Source organism: Zalophus californianus, chromosome X (assembly GCF_009762305.2).
Source record: "Zalophus californianus isolate mZalCal1 chromosome X, mZalCal1.pri.v2, whole genome shotgun sequence".
In the NCBI taxonomy this organism is placed as follows: domain Eukaryota; kingdom Metazoa; phylum Chordata; class Mammalia; order Carnivora; family Otariidae; genus Zalophus; species Zalophus californianus.
In genome coordinates, this window is record NC_045612.1 from 122,079,900 (window position 1) to 122,099,880 (window position 19,981).

The window sequence follows — 19,981 nt, forward strand, 5'->3', positions numbered from 1 at the left end:
AGGGGGTAGGGTTGGAGGGAGAAGCAGACTCCCCGCCGAGCGGGGAGCCCGATGCGGGACTCGATCCCGGGACTCCAGGATCATGACCTGAGCCGAAGGCAGTCGCTTAACCGACTGAGCCACCCAGGCGCCCCTAATAAGGAAGTTATTAAGGGCTCTGTTTACTTGGGCAAAATCTATGGGTGGGGCCTGCCTACTCTCTGCTAGTTTTCCTGGTGCATCACCTGATATTAGAGGGCGGTGGGGGTGAGCGGGGAGCATTTTCTTGTGGGCTTTTACCTCTGGTCTTCCAGGGATGGCTCAGGGGTCATTCAATGTCAAGTTAACTGCCTCCACCCTAACTTACTGGAAAGCCCAGTGGCGATCTGATTTCTTGAGTCAGCTCTCCAAGAGGGGACAGGAGCTGTGTCTGTTGGGAAATAATTCTCCAGGGACCTCTCACGTTTCTGTACCTCTTGTGAGCTGAGGTGCTGGTGGCTTTTCTTCCAGACCATCTCTTCCAAGGTACTTATTTAAATAGCAAACAGCTTGGAAGATCGAGGTAGACTATCTCCGTCCAGAGTAGAAAGCAGGTTTGTTTGCTGTCCATTATTATAAAGGTAACATCTCTCTACAGGGCAAATGTCAGGCAGGTTTGCTTGCAGTCCGTAGTAAAAAGATCCGGGTTTCCTAAGCTTGGGTTTCTCAGCTGTGATACAACCCCCCCGTGAAGGCAGTGTGCACCTGGGGTGCTCTGTGCACTTGGGGGACAAGGAGAACTGACGTGACCACGAAACACACCAGGCCTGCTGTGACCTAACAACGTCCTTTGTCTCTGACTCACGGGTCTCATGTCTTCTGCCAAGATCCATGAAACTGGTAGGCTAACTGATCAGCTCGCAAGTAGGAAAAATCTGAAACCCTGCCCTGTTCTTAATAGTCTCACTTGTACCACCCATGCCAGGGTCTCTGATTTCCAGCAAAATCAAAAATTCTGATAAAGGGTTTGTCTGGGACAGGGAGCTCTTCGGTGAGGAGCCGAGAACCGAGGACTCTAGGTCATGGTGGGAGACCCAGTGGTGATGAAGCGTGGCATGTTGATAGCTGGGAAACACAGGAGGTTGCCTATATGAAGACAGTTATTTAAAAATAATGGACAATAATAGAAATGCTGGTTTATTGGTCATATTAGTGCATGGAAGACACTCCACGTTATTGAACAAATACACGGATTGCTATCCTCCGCGTTTCCAAAAGTGGGTTGAGGAAGTTTCCAACAAAAAATACAGATAGAGGAAGGAGGGTGTGGGAGCTACAGTTTTGCCAGCACTTTTTACAACTCTGCCTCAATCCTCAGAAGACCCTTGAGATTGCTCTCATTGTTGCGTTTTACAGATAAGGAAACTGTAGAAGATAGTCAGAGGATCTGTGAGTAGAAGATATGTCGAGTAGCTGGCTTCTGTCCGCCTTGGGTTAGGAAATGGCAGAGCCGGGGTTTGAACTCAGGCTTATCTGGTTTCAAGGTACGCGTTTCTTTGCACGACACCACGCCAATGGTCTCACCCCAAAACTAGACCAAGGGTAGTTGGGCCAACTGAGCTCGGGGCTTAACCCCGTCTTTTCTGCCAGCGTATCACAGAGAAAGCCAGATGAAATGCACTGTCTAAAAGAGGAAAGCCTATGAGTTTCCCCTTCCTCTTACAAGAGTAGGAGAGGATGGGGAAAGACAAAAGAAGTGGAGTAGCAGGGAACACAGAAGAGGAAGGAGACGGCCATTTTGGAGGCATTGCAAGACAGGATATATTATTTGCTTTTCTGAACCCTTTAGCTTAGAGGCTGCAGTAATGATCATTATACCTCTCATTGTGTGGTAAGTCCAGTAAACCATACGAACTCTGATGATCTCACTAAATGTGTTGCCCTACTAGCAGCTTTAGCAGAATTTGCATTAGAAGAAAAGTAGAAGGTGATAAGGGCATGCCTTGACCCAACTGATCGGTTACATTCATGTGAGCTACTTAGTCGTGACGGTTGTTCCTCAGCGAAGAACCCATTGGGTAGCTTCCCTGGGGGTTCTTGAAAGCGCTCTCTCCCCTTTTTTTTTTTTTTTTAAGGTTGTATTTAAAGTGTGAGACTATGCTCCGAATGGAGAGAGATGTTTTGTCTTTCTGTAAAAAATTCTGTTTGCTTATGGACGTCCACCAAGTTCGCTCAGTTATTTAATAAAAAACAGTATCTTATTTTGGATGGGTCAGAAACATCTAGAAATGTCAAGAAGTGGATCGTGGGTTGAAAAGTGAGTGATTTAATGTGATTTGAAAGCAGTTTTAATTTTATGATCGTTTGCGTGCGCATGTGTGTGTGTTTTAATGATAACCTAATTTTACTGCCCCAGACTCTTAAGATTTCTTGCTGCCTGGAGAGCTCATTCATCCATTAGCATTTACATCTTTTCAAAGTATTTTTGCTCACATTTCTCCCAAGAAGCCTCCTGCTTTTGTTCTGCGAGGACTCACAGTTCCGATGCCGTTCTTAATATCCTGTTTTCGTTTGTCAGCACTGTTGTCCTTTTCATTGCCATGTACCCATCGTTCCCCTTCTCTCATGTGGTGCTTTTACAATAATAATTCAGAACAAAAGAGTCACTCCTTTTTCTGTTGCCTTAAAAAAAAAAAAAAAAAAAAAAAAAGACTTCATCCCCTGACTGTAGGGCTTCAGTGATCACGGGAAACGTTTAAAGCTTGTTCTTCATAATAGTTAACCAGGAGTTGTGAATAAAGGTTACTTTTCTCTATTTTTTTAAGATCGCAAAGTAGCTTCAGGGCATTGTGAACCTGAGGTTTTTGTGTGTGGCTGACTGTGAAGTTGAGAGAGAAAGCAATTTCCTTTGAGGAAAGGGGCTATCCTATTTGAGAGAATTTCCCGATCTGTCCATACAATAGGAATCAGTTACTATGTGACATTGTCATTACTTCAGTGAGTCATGGGACCCGAGTAGTTGTGTGTGCCATTGAACGTCAGCTTTTCGGTGTTCAGAGAACAATGGTGGAATGCCATGCTGGCCACCATCAGCGACTATTTAGTGATGCATTTTTCTCCTGGTGGATAATGAGTGGGAAGGAGAGAGTGTGCACTTTCTCGGCCTCCTAGAGGAGTATTGTATGAATGAAGTAAGAAAAGGTTTTCCCAGTTGGCAAGCGTTTTTCCAGGTGGAATCTCCTTGCAACAATCCAGCTCAACCAGTCTGCCCTTCAGAGACTAGACCTCTTACGTCATTTTGCTATTTTCTGGGTAACCCTTTTCGGATATGAGTAGGCATTTGGGGGGGTTAATATCTAAATCATGTACAGGTTTCCATTTTTGTGCAGGGGAGGGAGGGAACGTTTCTCTAATGCAGGAGGGATGTTGTAACTGAGGGGTTTGTGAAGAGTGAATTCCATCAAGTGTCCCAAGTAATTTTGCAAAGGTGCTTTTGTATGTGGATGCATGTGGGTGTGTACATATATACACATACCTATTTATATAGGACTACAAAAGTCAATTCCATTGTGGACATATATAGGATTTTACTTTACTTTAATTTTATTATGTTACGCTAGTAACCATACAGTACATCATTAGTTTTTGATGTAGTGAGCCATGATTCATTGTTTGCGTATAACACCCAGTGCTCCACGCAGAACGTGCCCTCTTTAATACCCATCACCAGGCTAACCCGTCCCCCCACCCCCCCCCTCCCCTCTAGAACCCTCAGTTTGTTTCTCGGAGTCCATCGTCTCTCATGGTTCGTCTCCCCCTCCAAACTCCACCCCCCTTCATTTTTCCTTTCCTTCTCCTAATGTCCTCCATGCTATTCTTTATGTTCCACAAATAAGTGAAACCACATATACAGGGTTTTATATAGACATAGAGCAGTTCTACGAATGGGTATAGAAATGCCTGTTGAACTGAAACCACTTGGGAGAGCATTCAGGGAAGGCGGTGTTGAAGTGCTTTTCATCTGCACGTGGTTTCACCGGAATCAGCGGTGGCTTCCATTTCCACCAGCATCACAGTGGCGGTCCACTCTCCAGGAGAGGCGATTTAGACTTCTGTCAGGAGACTAGGTGTGACAAGTACTCGCTCTCTTGCTCCTCTCTTGCGTCTGCTATCACTGCCTTCAGGACCAAACTCTTGCCTGACACTCGGTACAGCATAGACCGGGGAGACATCGGTCATTTTCAACTGAATGTGAAATAAGTTCCATTTGCCTTTAACACTGGATGTTTTCTTTCTTCGTATCAACTGTAATAGACATGAAATGTCTGAGACCCTCTGATGGTGGGAAATCTCCTGTAGAGGTTGTCAGATTAGGCTCTGTAGAAGATTTTAAAGGTTGTTGTTGTTTATCCTTCTCTTTTGTTTTTGAGGGGTGGAGTACGTGTTTGTTTCCTGGTGTTTCAACTCTAGACGTTCAGGCTGATTCCCCCCCCCCCCCCGCAGCGCCAAAATACAGACAAGTTAGCCATGTCCTGCAGAAATTTTGACAATTTTAATGTTGTTTTAACAAAGCAATGCTTTCAAATCTCATGATGAAAAAGTTCTTTCAAATTCTATTTGATGTACACGTGTCTTTTCTGTGGGTAGTGAGGACTTCTTTGGGAAGTCATCGGTATGTGAAATTGAGTAATCCCTTTGTTTATTGTTAACAGACAAATGAAATTATGATTTGTACAGACATAAGCCAAGAGAGTATATGTTTGCATTTTTATGTCCAAACATGTGAAGCATGCTTTGGTTTACCATGAGGTGTTGCAATGGCATGAAAGTAGGCGTCTCGACGTTCCAGCCAGGCAACAAGGAGGAGACCGTCCTTACCTCCTGCTCGCCCTTTAGCAAGAAGTTCTTACACACCTTTGGTGGTGGTGGAGGCCAGATGTCTGGGTTTGCACATGAATCGTGCAGGTTTGCAATCAGCCTGTTTTTTTGTTTTGGCTTGGTTTGGTTTTTTTACACTTTCCTGATGATTTACTTTAGTTGCAGTTTCTTGTCTTGCATGGTGATAAGCAACATCCTTGAAAGAACTGCAGGGTAGGACTTTTTTTTTTTTTTTTTTTTTTTTGCTCTTGGGAAGACTACTTCCTCTTCTTCCTTTAGACAGTCAGTTTTTAGAAGATTACTTTCCATTCTCAATTCACTCTTTTCTTTGCCATTCTGGAAACTGAGATCTGGGACACCCATCACAGATTTGCTCTTATGTGTATGTGTAGGCATTACACATATATATAAACGTATGTCTATATGATATGTTATATGCATGCATAATATATGCATATATGTATGTGTATATATGTATTGCTCCTGTGTGTATAGGCTTATGTATGTGTTTCGTACACAGGTATTTTCATTTGTTTCTCAGGATGATAGATTGCAATTTAGATCTCTATTTTGGGAAGGAAAAAATAACCACTTTATTGTGTCTGTACGAGAGATAGTTCTTCTGGATGTAATGTTTTAAAAAACTCCTTCCAGGTATTATATTTTAATTCAGAAGATAGACACAAAATAATCAGTATATTATTTAAAACACAACAACAACAGCAACAACAACCCGGCGTCCAGCACATAATGTGATCATGTGCTTCGGGGGGCAAGGGAGGCGAGCGCCCGTTGCTGACCCCGGGAGCCGGACAGGACGCTCCTGTTGGCAGCATGGGAAATTGGCACCCAGCACTCAGCTGCGGGACACTGACCCGCTGCTGGTCCCCTTGAGCAAGGAGGGTACAGATCCCCATGCCAAGTCATCATTTTTCGGGGGGACCAGGCAGTGGGTATTAATCTGCCCCGAGCTGCCTTTTCATTTGGCTCGAGTTGAACGTTGAGTGGGCGAGAGCACAGGGAAGCCCTGCCGAGCTGTGTGGAAAAGGCAGTTGGAAAGCAAGAGGGAGTTTTGATTCTTCAACTCGGCAACCCTGGCGGGGTGGGATGAGGTGGAGCTGGCCTTCCTGGAATTGTCGCGTCGATTTTCCTGTTGTGTTTCACGGTTGACGCTCTCCCAGACACACAGGACTGCTCCGCCACGGCCTGCCACCCGCCATCTGGTCTCGGTGGCCTGTCTGTCATTTCGTGGGTCCCCATCCTCTGCCTACGGCGATGTTTCTTCAACAAGAACTAGGGTGCAGCCCATTGGTGGGTATTCGAGGTGATCTCTTTGTAAGAGTCTGGAGAGATGCTAAGAACTAGTAAAGACAAATGTGCTATTTCTTGTTTTTAACCTATTTATCAGTCTTACAGTAGGACAAATTGCATTGATGAGACTGTCGCGGGGGTTTCTGTACTGTGAAGGCAGCGGGATGGGGGCAGTTGGTCCTGGAGAAATCAGGACTGCTTTTTTGCATTGTCATTGGTGTCTTTTTTTTCTTGCCTGCTTGTATAAATGAACTCCAGAAGGTGTATTTAAGCATTCTGTTAAGTAAATTTGGAAGACTAGGTTTCAATTAAAATAACCAGACAGTGTGACCTAGCTCCCATTTCTCCTTAATTTTTATCATTAAAGCCTTCATATCCCCAAAGACATCTGCTGTGCTTCCAAGTGATTCTTTTCAGGAATGTTCATTCATTATTAATCAGGTTGCATGGTCAAGAGAGTATGTGATTATCCTAGAGATCCAATTACTAAAAAACCGAGTACGTTACGGACAGATGTGGAAGGATCGCGGAGGTTTTGCGAACAGTTTAATTCAATTTGCATGAATTCCACCAGGCCGGGGCGGGGGTGGGGGTGGTTGGTGAAATTAAAAGTCTTCCCTGTTTCTCACTTTTGGTATTAGGTGAAACTTTTTAACTTCCAGCACTCCTCAGAATAAAGACCAAGTGGCAAGTTATTAAAAACATCTATTGTATTAATTCGTTACTTTAGAACTTGAGGCTAAGTGCCTCGGTGCTTATCTGCTTGTCACGGTTTTGTTTTGTTTTTTTTGCCAGTCAGTCCCTCTGGTCCCTTAAAATTTGGTTGGCAGAAATTCCTAGTCATCCGTCACTGATTAAGGGAATGAATTTGAGTGTGCTGACAGTTGGAGGTTAACCACAGTGCTATTTCAGAGGCATTACCTATAGAATGTTACAGATGACTTTTTTCTCCCCCACCTGTTCCTGCTGGTGTGTTATTTGTACTGTTGCTTTAAGGGCCACTTTGCATTTTGACTGCTCTCTGCCATAATTTGGAGTAGGAAGTAGCCTCTGTTGTGGTATCAACTTCCAGTCTTTCAGAATGCCATTGAATTCAGTTGGATCTCCCTCTCCCCTCTGCATCGCGTCTATGGCCCTGTTTTACTGTGCATTTACTGACTCGCCTGTGTCTCAAGTCAGCCAGGGTGCTAATCGGTAAAGCAGCGTTTGGGTAGGGTGTTTATTCTGTGGTTTTTATAACCCAAAGCTAAATACTAAACCATGACCAAATATGCAGACGTTCAGTGCTCGTATTATGTTATTTAAAATACTCTATTTGTGGTGAATTCCTCTTGAGTATAGCACCCAGTTCCTATTGTTTCTGCCTCACAAGCTGAGGTTAATTTCCAGAGGTTCACAGTTCCAAAGTTTTGAGTCCTCTGAAAGTCCGTGTTTCTTCTGATCTAAGACAAAAACATCATTCCACGATCCTCAAAAAAAAAAAAAAAAAATCCACCTGTGGTTCTATAACAGGCATAATCTCAGAGCAAAAATCCAAATGGCAATAAGCCAGCTAAATCTTCGTTACCCATGTGAAGAGAGGGGATAGGAAATTGACTTGGTTGTAGTTCTGAAATGTAGGACCCTTTAAAGAAAATTTACTCATGGAATTTGGGATGCTGTTTGTTAGTTACAACACTTCCGAGGCTTTCTCTCTGCCCACCCCCCAAATCGTTTTTATGTGATCTGGTGTAACATTTGTACAGTCTTGGTGGTGTGTTTGTCGTCTCGGTTCTGTTTTGGTAAATTTAACATCAAGCTTAGTTTCCATACTCGAGAGGATATGTAGAAAAAAACGGGAGGAAGTGCCTCAGGGATCATCCGGGCAGTGGCTGCGAGCCACCTGGTAGGAAGAGTTGACCGCCCGGCCACCCAGTGTTGGTATCCAAGTTTATTCCTTGGTCTAGTGACTCCATGAATTTCCCTCATAGTGATGGCTTTCAGAGCCGTCGAAAGTGAGGGACTGAGAGTAAAATGACTGGTGGCTGGAATGTGTGCTCTTTGTCATACACTCCAAATCAGAAAAGTGATCATTGTTCGTGGAGTTTGCAGACATGACATAGAGTAGCTGCAGGGAAGCGCTGAGAGATGGGTTTACCTTATGATTAAAATGTCAAAACACCGTTAAGAGAAATTTGGAATTAAGAAACTCCTGGATGACATGCTGACAATCAGGTAGCTCCTTCTAGTGGGTGATTGAACTCAGAGACCGCACTTGGTGTGGAGACTCCTAATTCTTGGTCACTTGCATATATGGGTGAAACTTCCATACCCTGGGGATTTTGACCTGGACCTGCTCACTGACACTGGCCACGGGTTGAACCTCGCAATGCGTGTCTTCTTCACAAGGGCTCCTCGCTGTTCCTTCAAGGTGCAGGTTCTCTTCTCTGTGTCACTGCAGAAGTCCAGAAAATTTCACCACTTTATTCCCAGAGCCTCAAGTTTTAAAGTAACGAATTAATACAATAGATGATGGCAAGGGTTGTGACAGCACAGGCAGGGGGTTGAATGTTTTCTTTGCGTGGAGTTGCCCAGACGATGGTTTTGCTCTTACTTCAGAGGAGAGGGCAGAAAAGATGACTCCAACAGCCACGAAGCTTCCTCCTCACTTGCATCTCGCTGGCTGAGAACAGTAACCCATAAGGACATCCAGCCTGAGGTCCCCATCTCCCTTCTCAGTTCCAAACCTTGTATCTCCACTAAGTCCTGGTGTCCGTCCTCTTCTACTGGGGACTGTCTCCTTGAGTCCGTTTCCCCCAAGAGCCCGCACCTTGGACAAAAGAAAGCCCTTTTCCCTCCAGGAAAGTCCTCCTCCTGGGATGTGTGCTACCTCAGGATGATGATACGTGGGGCCCAGAGGGGGCGAGGGGCCAGCTGCCCAGGCAGCTGGTTCAGCCAGATCACCTTAGCCATCACCTGGATGCCAAGGTCCGATCATCCTTGCAAGCCCTCACTGCCCGCTGTCCATCTCTCTCTTGATTAATTTTTCTTAACCCCAGAAGGCACAAGCCTCTCACATCCAGATTTATCTTGGGGGATTTTGAGGAGTAGGTGGTCATTTGGCTCAGGCCACCCATTTACGATCGGCCTCAGATTTAGACGATGAGTGTTAACTCCGCATGAGGTTTGTGTTTGTGTTTGCGCTCGCGCGTGCCTGCCTCTCTCAGTCCCAGAGCTGATCCAGCTCTACTGAAAGAAGGGGATGAATCATGTAGCTTTAAACCAGAGTCCCATTACTGATCACTCTGTTGCGTACCAGGAAATACTATTTTTAAATGAAGGTTTCGGTTATTTTGTAAATATGGTAGTTACACCACTTTGTGGTTTTCAGCTAAAAGCTTTACCTTAATTGTAAACATTTAAGACATGTCGCACTATTTATAGCCATCTTCTAAAACAACTCTTTGTTTAATATGAAATCTCCAAACATAACAATGGCCAGGGTTCTTTGAGCCTCTAGGACGTTCTGCCGTCAGCTTAAAAAAAAACCAGAAAACAAAAACAAGAAAATAAACATGAAACACACTCAAAAAAAAAAAAAAAAAAGACTCTCACAAAGGGGAAAAGGATCTGTGCTAGGAAGAAACGCAAAGGCAGCTGCTAAGAGCAGCAAATGGTCCCATCCCCCAGGTCCCCGGGGTGGGAGGTGAGTGTGTGGGAGTCAGGTTGAAGAAGCAGTTTGGGAGACACTTGGGCAAGATGTTGAAACAGGAGCTAAGGCATCCATCGGGACTCATCCTCTGGCCAGCAGGGAGCTAGCTGCTCAATGTGTGGGCCTCTAAGAGAAGTGACAGGAAAATGCCGAGGTGCCAGAAGCATGTGGCAAAGATGAAACTGAGGGACAAAAAGATGGGAGGTAAGGAATCAAATTAGGAGGTGTTTGTGTGTGTGTGTGTGGGGGGGGGAGTGGGGTGTAATAGTCTAGGAACGCAGGAAAGAAGATCTGGATCAACCCAGAGGCAGTGAGAGCAGAGAGAAGGAAACCAATCAAAGAACGAGGGATTGACCCTCACATGTCTTGACTGATGATTTGGATTTGGGGGAAGGAGAGTGTGTGGCTTCCTCTTGATGCCGGAACAAATTACCAGTGCCATGATGGCTTAAACCACACTGGAGGGCAGAATGTCTGCAGGGCTGCGTTCCTTCGGGAGGCTCTGGGGGAGACTGTTTGTTTGCCTTTTGCAGCTTCTAGAAACAGCTCACATTCCCTGACTTGTGGCCCTTCCATCTTCAAAGCCAGCGACGGTCATCGAGTCTTTTCTGCATCTCATCCCCCGGCCCTACTCTTCTGCCTCTCATTTCCACATGTGAGGGCCCCTGTGATTCCATCCAGTGCACGTGGATCGTGCACTGGTCTCCCCCATTTTCAGGCCAGCGGTAGCAACCTCACGAGGCGAGTTTCTGACTTGCCGTGATCAGGAGACCGGAAGCACCGTGAGGAGACGCCAGAGGCTTGTAGGGCATACAGGTTTGGGAGGGAAGCTGATGAAACCCATGAGACGCACACTCCGAATTGGGGCACTTACAGTAAATGAAGCAGAGCACTCTCCGTGCTGAGCTGGGATTCTGGAAAGAGATGGCCCTGCGAGAGACAAGCCTAGGAGTCATTCTCAGAGATGCTGTACGAGAAACGAATGAACAACCTGGATGGCTTTTTTTGTTTTTAATTGAGGTGTAATTGACATATAACATTACATTAGTTTCAGGTGTGCAACCTGGCTCCCTATTTGTACACACCGTGTTATTACCTACAGCCATCGCGCTGTACATTACACCCCCGGGGCTTCTTTCTTTTACGACTGGAAGTCTGTACCTTTTGACCCTCTTTGATGACCTTTGGACGGAGGGCCGGACCCTTAGAAAACACCCAGGCTCTGCTTCACTGGAAGGAGAAGTCAGCAGTGCTTAGAGAGAGGAAAACCAGAAGAGCACAGTTTCAGTGACACACGGAATGAGAGAGGGTGGGACAGGAGGAAGACAGGGGTGTGAAAACTTTGACATTATCGGTTTTCCTCGGAAGTCTTGAATTTGTAAGAAAGTTTCTGGAAAAGGTGTCTTGCATCCAGTGCGTCCCAGGAAGCGGGGCGGAAGTGCAGCCCATGGCTAAGGACGGTCCTGCTTGGGGATCGTTTGGAGGGAGTGCTGGAGGGAACTGGAGGGAACATCTGTGGACGCTGTCCCAGGGCCACGCAGCTAATAAATAGCCGAGCTGCGTGTCATCCTCAACCGTCTGGCCACCCATCCGGCTCTCTCCTTTCTCTCTATTCCATGCCCTGTTCTAGACTACAAACTGTGGACAAGCAGAGGTGTGAGCTGTAAATTGTCACCATTCCCAGTTTGTTGCAAGGGGTTCCCATGATTACCCACATCCTCCTCTGAATGAGGACCAATCAGCCCATTCAGAAAAATGTTGAGCTATAGAATTTCCTGACAATGATATGCACGTGTGATTTCCTTCTATTGTAGCAAAGGCTAAGAATCTGTCTCTCTCTTTTTGAGGCCTAGACATTAAATTATGGGACTTAAGAAAAGGAAAAGATAACATTTTTCGCAACCCCCGCCCCCCCACCACACACACCTGTTTGGTGAACCCCTGTTCGTCTTCAAAAATCCTTCTCACATATTGCCTCCTTCGGGAAGTTTCCCATCTTCTTCTCCCCCGGTCTTTGGCACGTGTCTTTTGTTATGCTGTTTTCTCTCCCCATAAGATCACTGAGGCAGGGGCCAAGTGTTACCATTACTTGTCCCAGCACCAAGAACCTAGAGAGGCTTCAATATTTGGTGAAAGAATGAATGGTATTTTCATTTCTCAAAAAGCTAAAAAATAAACCACGCTAATTTTCTTGGGTGGGGGAATAGCGTGTGTGCTTACCAGTGACATCTTGTCGAGTAATGTCACCAAAATATTACCTACACCACAGCAAGATCTGCATCAAAGGAGAAAAAAAATCAGACCCACTATAGATATCGAACCCAGAGCCCCTTCCCTTTTGGCAACATATGGGCACAAGATTCCGAAAATTGGCTGAACCTCACTGCGCATCCAGATATTTAGTCATCACTTAATACCATTAAACCAACATCTACAGCGTAGATGCTTGCACAAAGCACCATTCCAAGCGCTATGGCAATGAAAGCAAAAGATCCCGTTCTGAGCAGCTGCTATTAAATCATTCTTAAGTGAAGTGCCCCTAAGCACTCGACTCAACACTATTTCCATTGATGTCAGGGTGAAATCCCATTGCCTATCATTTCCCGTTAGCGTTCGAAACTTGTATCCGCTTGTCCACGTCCCACTCCACCGCCGTTCCCTTGTTGCCCGCACGGCATTTTAGTCCTGTCTCTTTGGGGAGGGATTCTCACTTCTCTGGTGTCTGGTTGTATGTGTCTCTATCTTCTACTCCGTGGGTCAGCAAAATAAGATCCTCGGGCCAAATGGAGCTTGCTACCTGTTCTTGTAAATCCGATCTTTTTTTAAAGATTTTATTTATTTATTTGACAGAGACACAGCGAGGGAGGGACCACAAGCAGGGGGAGTGGGAGAGGGAGAAGCAGGCTTCCCGCCGAGCAGGGAGCCCGATGCGGGGCTCGATCCCACGACCCTGGGATCGTGACCCGAGCCGAAGGCAGACGCTTAATGACTGAGCCACCCAGGCGCCCTTGTAAATCCGATTTTAGTGGCCAGCCGCACGCACTCATTTGTGCATTGTGTGTGATGATGGCTTTGGCGTGCCATAGCACTGCATCTGAGCAGCTGTATCAGAGACCGTCTGGCCCGCAGTGCCAAAAATAGTTACTCTCTGGCCCCCTATAGAAAAAGTTTGCTGACCTCTGTTCCAATATGTTGCGAGATCCTTTGAGACAGCGGTGTTGTGTTCTTTGAGGTTTTTAACCCCAACAGCTGTATGTTTCCCAACTCATTCAACCCATGTTTGAGTCCCACTGTGTGCACGGCACCGTTCCGGGGGCTGGCAGGACATCCCTCAAAGAGCCAAGCCAAGTCTCTGCTCACATGGGGCTTACCTTCTACCGGCGGGGCAGCGGGGAGTGCTGATGGCTCAGTGACCAAACTAGTAGAATATGTTGGGTGACAAAAGTTAATGGAGAAGGACAAAGTGAGGTGGGGTGGGGAGGGCGAGCTGGGGAGAGGATCGCCGTGATGGGTGGGTAGGTGGTCGTGGGGGTAGCAGGGGAACTGGTTTTCCGTGGGTTCACAAAGAGATGGCACTGCCGCAGAGAGTCACGTGGATTCCAAAGACCTTGGGAGGACAGATGGGACGTGCTTGGCACGTTGGAGGCATCACAAGGAGGCCGTGTGCCCAGAGCCGAACGAGGGCTAGCGTGGGAGGAAGTGAAGTCACTGTCTGAGTCTGTTTTTTGGGGCTGGTTTTATTCTGCTGAGTTGCTCCCTGAGGGAGATGGGAAGCCCCTGGAGGGGAGAACAGAGAAGAGGCAGGCTCGGTCATGTTTTAACAGGATCTCTGGCTTCGGGAGTAAAAGACTGCGGGTGGGGGCCAGAGTGAGCAGAAGGCAGGAAACCATTTGGAAAGGTATTGTGATAATCCCGGTAAGGTGTGACGTTGGCTGGCCCACGGTCACGGAGCCGGGATGGTGAGGGTGCCAGATTCCGGCTTGGCGAGCCAGCTCACTTAACGTCTCTTGACTCAGATGTCAGCGTTTCCACCGGGGTCAGGGGTAGAATCACCTCTAGAAATTGTGATTGCACCACGCTGGGGTGGAATCCTGGCACCTGCAGAAAAATACCGTCCTCGCAGCTCTCCAGACATAATTGGGGCTCATCCCTGTGTGGAGATCTATCGGTAGGCGTTCTTGTCGCACCTGAGAACAAAGCGGACCAAAAGGGCGACGGTTTCCCTTTAATTTACCTTCTTCCGACGGGAAGAGAGAAGAAAGCCGATTTACAGATAATTCTGTTTTTCCACGATTAACCAAAATAATGATTAATAGGTAAACCCTTTCAATTTCGTCCAAGCCATCTGTCGGAAGGGGTGGCTAGGACCAAGTGGGGACGGCAGGTGTCTCCCCACAGCAGCCCTGTGGTTGCCACTGCGGGTTGTGCAGACATGAGCAAGCTTTCATATTTCAAATCTCAGCTGCCCGCTTATTTTCCTCGTGTAGTTAATATTCGCGAATGGCTAAAGATCTTTTTAAGATACCAGGCTTCTATGAAGCCGGCAGCTCTTTAATTTTTAACAAACTCAGCACATACTTGACGCTTTTAATGATCAGTTCCTGTTCAGTTGATGGCAAGATGAGCATTAGCTTAACCAAAGCCCCACATGGTATTTCTGAGGGATACTATTTCAGAAAGGGGCAGCGCATTCTAGAAATCGCGAGTTTTGTAAATAAAGGGAGGTGTGAATACAAAAAGGCCGATTGTCCGAATCACTAAACGGTAGCTGTGGATGTGAAGCCTTCCCATCAAGCGGGCCAAGAACCCCCCAAATCCCCCCTCCCTCCCCCGAGGGTGATTGGAACCTGGCGTCCCCTGGGTGAGCTGCACTGTTCTCCCACAGGCCGCACTGGACTGCGTCTAATATGCCCGGCGCTGTGCTGCAGACCTCTGCTAACGGTCTTGAAAGGGAGATGGTTCAAAGAGGCCCGGTTCCCAGGCCTGCTAATGAGCACGAGGCCTCTTTCCCGGTAATGAACTGGGGTCTGTGTGGGATTCTTTTCCCCTGCCCTTTCCGAAGGGAAGGCAGGCAGGAGTTCACAAAAGCAACACCCCATCTTCGGGGTGCGGGGAGCGTGCAGCTGGGCCACCCGAAGGCAGCCTGGCGGGGAGCGACGAAGCTCGCGGAGACCCAGCCCGGGGCCAGCAGGGCTCTGGGTGTGAGGCTGGACCTCCTGCTGGCCTGGCCTGTCGCTGGCCACAGGGACAAGCCCTCGATGGCACTCTTTCAGCCAGGCGGGCTGCGCAGGATCCCTGAGCTGCTGCCTGTACTGCAGTCGTTAGCCCTGCTAATAACTTATCAAATGATTATTGAAGCCACGAAAATCCTTGTCCTAATTAACTAAATCGTTACTAGTCGTTGGTACCCAGGTTCACCGCAGCCACTGAAAAGGCCCGCAGATATTTTTCTCTGCTTCCCTCTGCCCACCCACATCCCACTGCTGGATTAAACAATAGAATTATTCAAGAGAGTAACGAACACATGCCAAAAAACATGGCCTCGATCACAATCATCTCTGTGAAAGTCAGTGTTTTTTCGCAGGAATATATTTTGGAAGCTGACATCCCATATTTAAGCATTATCATTTCCGCTGAAGTCATGCTTTTGATCTCATGCACATTTCATGGTCATTTCCACAAGAAGCGCTTTTCTGCTTCTCTGAAGCCTGAGGTGGTGTCGTAAAAAGTCCTGCAGACGCATAAACATTCACGTGTAAGTTCATCAATTCAAAGTTAGGAAAGACTCTAGTTCGTTAATTAACATTTCTACATTTTAATTCTCCACACAAGGTAAAACTTGGCCGTGACACAATAAGATTATTGTCATTAGATACAAATTATGGAGATTACAGTTTCAATAACTTGCCAGTCTGGAGTAAGGCCTTTTAACAAACAAAATTGCGAAGAAAAAAAAAAAATTTTTTTTTTTTTTTTCTGCTTTCGGTGACTGGGAACTTTGAGAAAATGTTAGTTGGTATGCTGGCTTCAGGTGTTTCTCCCCTCCTCATTCCCCCAGTGAATAGAAAGAGAATTATTTGGAATGCACACGCATTTACCCTTCCATGACCTGCGTTTGGAATTATTCTGAGATGCATTCAAAGCTGACAGCTCCCCATGGCTGACCCCCTCGCGCCTAATCAGATCTTACGTTCTGTTTCCAGATAGCTGATCAGCTTCCTTGGATTTTGCTGATGACCCAGGAGAGCTTTGCCTGAAGATGGAAACGCTGGAGTCGGAGCTGACCTGCCCTATTTGTCTGGAGCTCTTTGAGGACCCTCTCCTGCTACCCTGTGCACACAGCCTCTGCTTCAACTGCGCCCACCGCATCCTGGTGTCACACTGCGCCACCAACGAGTCTGTGGAGTCCATCACCGCCTTCCAGTGCCCCACCTGCCGACATGTCATCACGCTCAGCCAGCGAGGTCTAGACGGACTCAAGCGCAACGTCACCCTGCAGAACATCATCGACAGGTTCCAGAAGGCATCCGTGAGCGGGCCCAATTCCCCTAGCGAGACCCGCCGGGAGCGGGCATTCGACGCCAACACCATGACCTCCGCCGAGAAAGTTCTCTGCCAGTTCTGTGACCAGGATCCTGCCCAGGATGCTGTGAAGACCTGTGTCACTTGTGAAGTGTCCTACTGTGATGAGTGTCTGAAAGCCACTCACCCAAACAAGAAGCCCTTTACAGGCCATCGTCTGATTGAGCCAATTCCGGACTCACACATCCGGGGGCTGATGTGCCTGGAGCATGAGGATGAGAAGGTGAATATGTACTGTGTGACTGATGACCAGTTAATCTGTGCCTTGTGTAAACTGGTTGGGCGGCACCGAGATCATCAGGTGGCAGCTTTGAGTGAGCGCTATGACAAATTGAAGGTTAGTCCGATCCGCCTTAAGCCAACCCCTTTCTGCCAGCAAATGTCATGGGAATAAAAAGTGTATTCACTGCTAGCTGCGTGGCAGGTGAAGGTTTTCTCTTCACCTTTGTTATCTGATTAGTTTTAGCATGTTTTTTGGCAGCCTGTAAATGTTGCACAATCAGGGTATCTTGTAAAAGTTGACTGCTGCTTGTAATTTTCGCGTTGTCAAGGTGAGGGCGAATTTGAAAGATCTGGATCATTTTCAGTCCTTGCAGGGGAGAGAGAGAGGGAGGGAGGGAGGGAGAGAGAGAGAGAGAGGGAGGGGCGGGGGGGGTGGGAGAAGGAAAGAAGGAATGGCCGATAAAAATCTGGCTTTGGGCATTTGGGGGGCATTTATTTTCTTCACTCATTAACGAAAGCTAATTTCACCCGAATCGTACCTGTATCCAGTTACTTGCACAAACAAAAGGATAGAGGGAGGAATGCCTATGGCAAGCGTGGGATTTTAGAGGACATGTGACCTTGTATTTCTTGTGTGAATGATATCCGGCTTATTGGGGAGCTTGAGCGCTCTGACCATCTCGGGTTTCGCCAAGAAATTCCTTTCCGTGTAGGCTTTTTCTTCAGTAAGGTTACAGGCGGGGCTGTGTGAACTTCACTTTTAACGTGAAATTATTAACCTAGCTCCAGCTCGGGGGATGATAATTAATATGACTATACGTCAAATTAAAAATCACTCTCTAAATATGGATAGAGAGCACCAGGGAAGAAATAAGTCAGGTCTCCAGATGTCTGTCGAACTTCAGGCGATGGTGGGTCTAATTATGGTGAACTCAGCCGAGGGTTTGCTCTAATAGTGAGAGACTATGCTCACCGGTTAATTTTAGATCACAAGACGCCAATTAAAAGGAAAGGAAGTATAAATTAAGAGCTTTGAGTAAATATATATTGAAGTCCTTCCTCTCAGGAAAAACACACACCGTGTTGTTGAGCAAACAAAAAATGAAACACATGATCGAGAGTGTTATCACTCAGGGCACATCGTCACCTCTCACAAATGGTTCCTATCGCTTTTCCTTAGCGCGCTAATGGGTGGTTGTGTTCCCCGGGACCTCGTAGTTTATTTTGTGATGCTGCGATTAATGGACCACACCTGTGATTTGGTCAGGCTGTTTCTTGAGATGCTGAGGGAAACTGGTGAGCTGAAGTGAATCCTGCTTCTGAATGTCACTTGGGGAACCTGGGCAGCATGCCTCACTTTGAAGTGTCCAAGGACTGCTGGTGCAAATCCATCTGTAAACGCGGAGAAGAAGTTAAGCCCGAGGACTTAGGTGCTGGGGACAAGGGGAGACAGACGCCGACTGGTTTTCTAGTATAGTGCATGGTACTAGCCAAAAACACGCCTCTAGAGATAATGCTAGCAAAGGCAACGCATGTGTGCGCATTGTGCCTCCAATATTCTTCGGAAATGGACATGGCAATCGATTTCAGAAGCCAAGGTGATCATTTCTGCCCCTTTTTGGCTGGGGACAGAACGTTTAAGATGACTGGACATAGGTGATTTTGTTTTCCAAAATGTGAACATGGCGGACGGGAGTCTTTATCAAGAGAAATTTCCTTTGACTGGATTAACACTGCCTTTTAACAGTCAATTGTTGAAACACCACAATGATAGATGTTCAGTATTCAGCAGCCTCCAGACTTGATATTTAAACTTGGTAGTCAAGTTCTGCTCATTATTTGTGTACTATCAGAGAGGAGTTATTAATTATTTACAGAACATCTCCAGATTTATGAGGAGAGACTATCATGCTCTAAGCTCTTTTTGTGATGAAAATGAAGCTCTTCAATTATGAGCCCTGCACACTTGTCTCATCAAGCCCGTGGGTTAGCGGTCGTTGATACTGTCACCGAAGGGCCTGACAATTAACAGTGCAGTATATTTTATCTTCTAATTACAGAAATAGAAGCATATAAACAGCACCCACTGCACCAAAGCGCATTTACAGCCACTCAACAAAATATGCTTATGAGCATTTAAACAGGTAACCTGCTAGCATAGCGTGTTTGTCCTAAAACACACCACTTGCATTAGAATAAAAAGGTGATAAGAATATATTGACATTTGGGGTGTCTGTGATATTTCAGGTATCATATATTTATGAACATATGTGCTTTTTTGGGTTTAAAACCCAAGTACAACATGGACATTAATTTTTGAGGAAAGTAATAGCATACCGAAAGGACCAAAACCAAGGAAGGGTATTTTCTGTTAATTGTTACTTTGGTCTGAACAAGTGAATGTGCTCTGTAAGTGTCTTTTTCTGAGGCTTTAGCATCTCGTACAGAAATAGATCTGTGACGGTGTGGAAATATAAAGCGTGGAGAAATTTGAGGGTGCTTTCCTTGAGAAGATGACAGATGTGCTGTACTTATTTGGATATGTAAGGACGCAGGTGTCTCCTTTTGGAAAATGTGTTCTTGTGTTAGGAAAAGTCCATTATTTGGGGCCCCTGGGTGGCTCAGTTAAGTGTCTGCCTTCGGCTCAGGTCATGATCCCGGGGTCCTAGGATCGAGTGCCACGTGCGGTTCCCTGCTCAGCAGGGAGCCTGCTTCTCCCTCTGCCCGCCGCTTCCCCTGCTTGTGCTCTCTGTCTCTCTCGCTGACAAATAAATAAAAATACAATCTTTAAAAAAATATTCCTTAAAAATAGTCCATTATTTGAAGATGGGAATTCTGCAATGATTATGAAGAACAGTTATTTCTCGCACTGATCTTAAACCTCGGGGGCCACTTTTACTCATATTAGGTCTCAGTATATATACACGTGCTTGTGTAAAGAATTGGAATATACTTTTGTACACTACAACTCTCTTTCCAGGCACAAAAGAAAAAAAAAAAGCATGAAAATTCCAACATGTAGAGTTCATGCAAATAAAATCTTCCATGTCATCTGAAATAGCACTGTGTCAGTAATCTAGTGCTTTCAGAGACTATGCATTGGGAAGCACTCATAAAATATTGAAGCAAAGAGAAAATTAAACCAGCATTTCCTGAACTTGATTTTAAGATAAAAAGAGAAAAGTCTTCCTGCCAAATGCATGTCTCTAAATGGAGCATGTCATAATGTGGACCTGCTTGTATCATTTGAATTGAGTTTTAAGGAGCCTCTCAGTCAGTCCTCAAGCCTGGATTAAAAGTTTGATTTGTGAACCACATAACATGTAAGAGAATTTAATA

General features: G+C 46.1%; 1 protein-coding gene across 9 annotated transcripts in view; it reads left to right on the forward strand.

The window, feature by feature from the left end:
• Positions 1-19,981, forward strand: part of MID1 (midline 1) — a 590,235-nt gene that overhangs the window by 465,751 nt on the left and 104,503 nt on the right. For 7 of the 9 annotated variants that reach the window (XM_027609029.1, XM_027609028.1, XM_027609034.1 and 4 more), the window contains one exon: positions 16,042-16,757. In XM_027609029.1, coding sequence (XP_027464830.1) covers positions 16,098-16,757 — 660 coding nt within the window. In that variant the 5' untranslated portion in view covers positions 16,042-16,097. Of the gene's footprint in view, positions 1-6,024; positions 6,148-16,041; positions 16,758-19,981 lie in introns of those variants that run through there. The other 2 variants (XM_027609030.1, XM_027609036.1) reach the window with 2 other exon arrangements.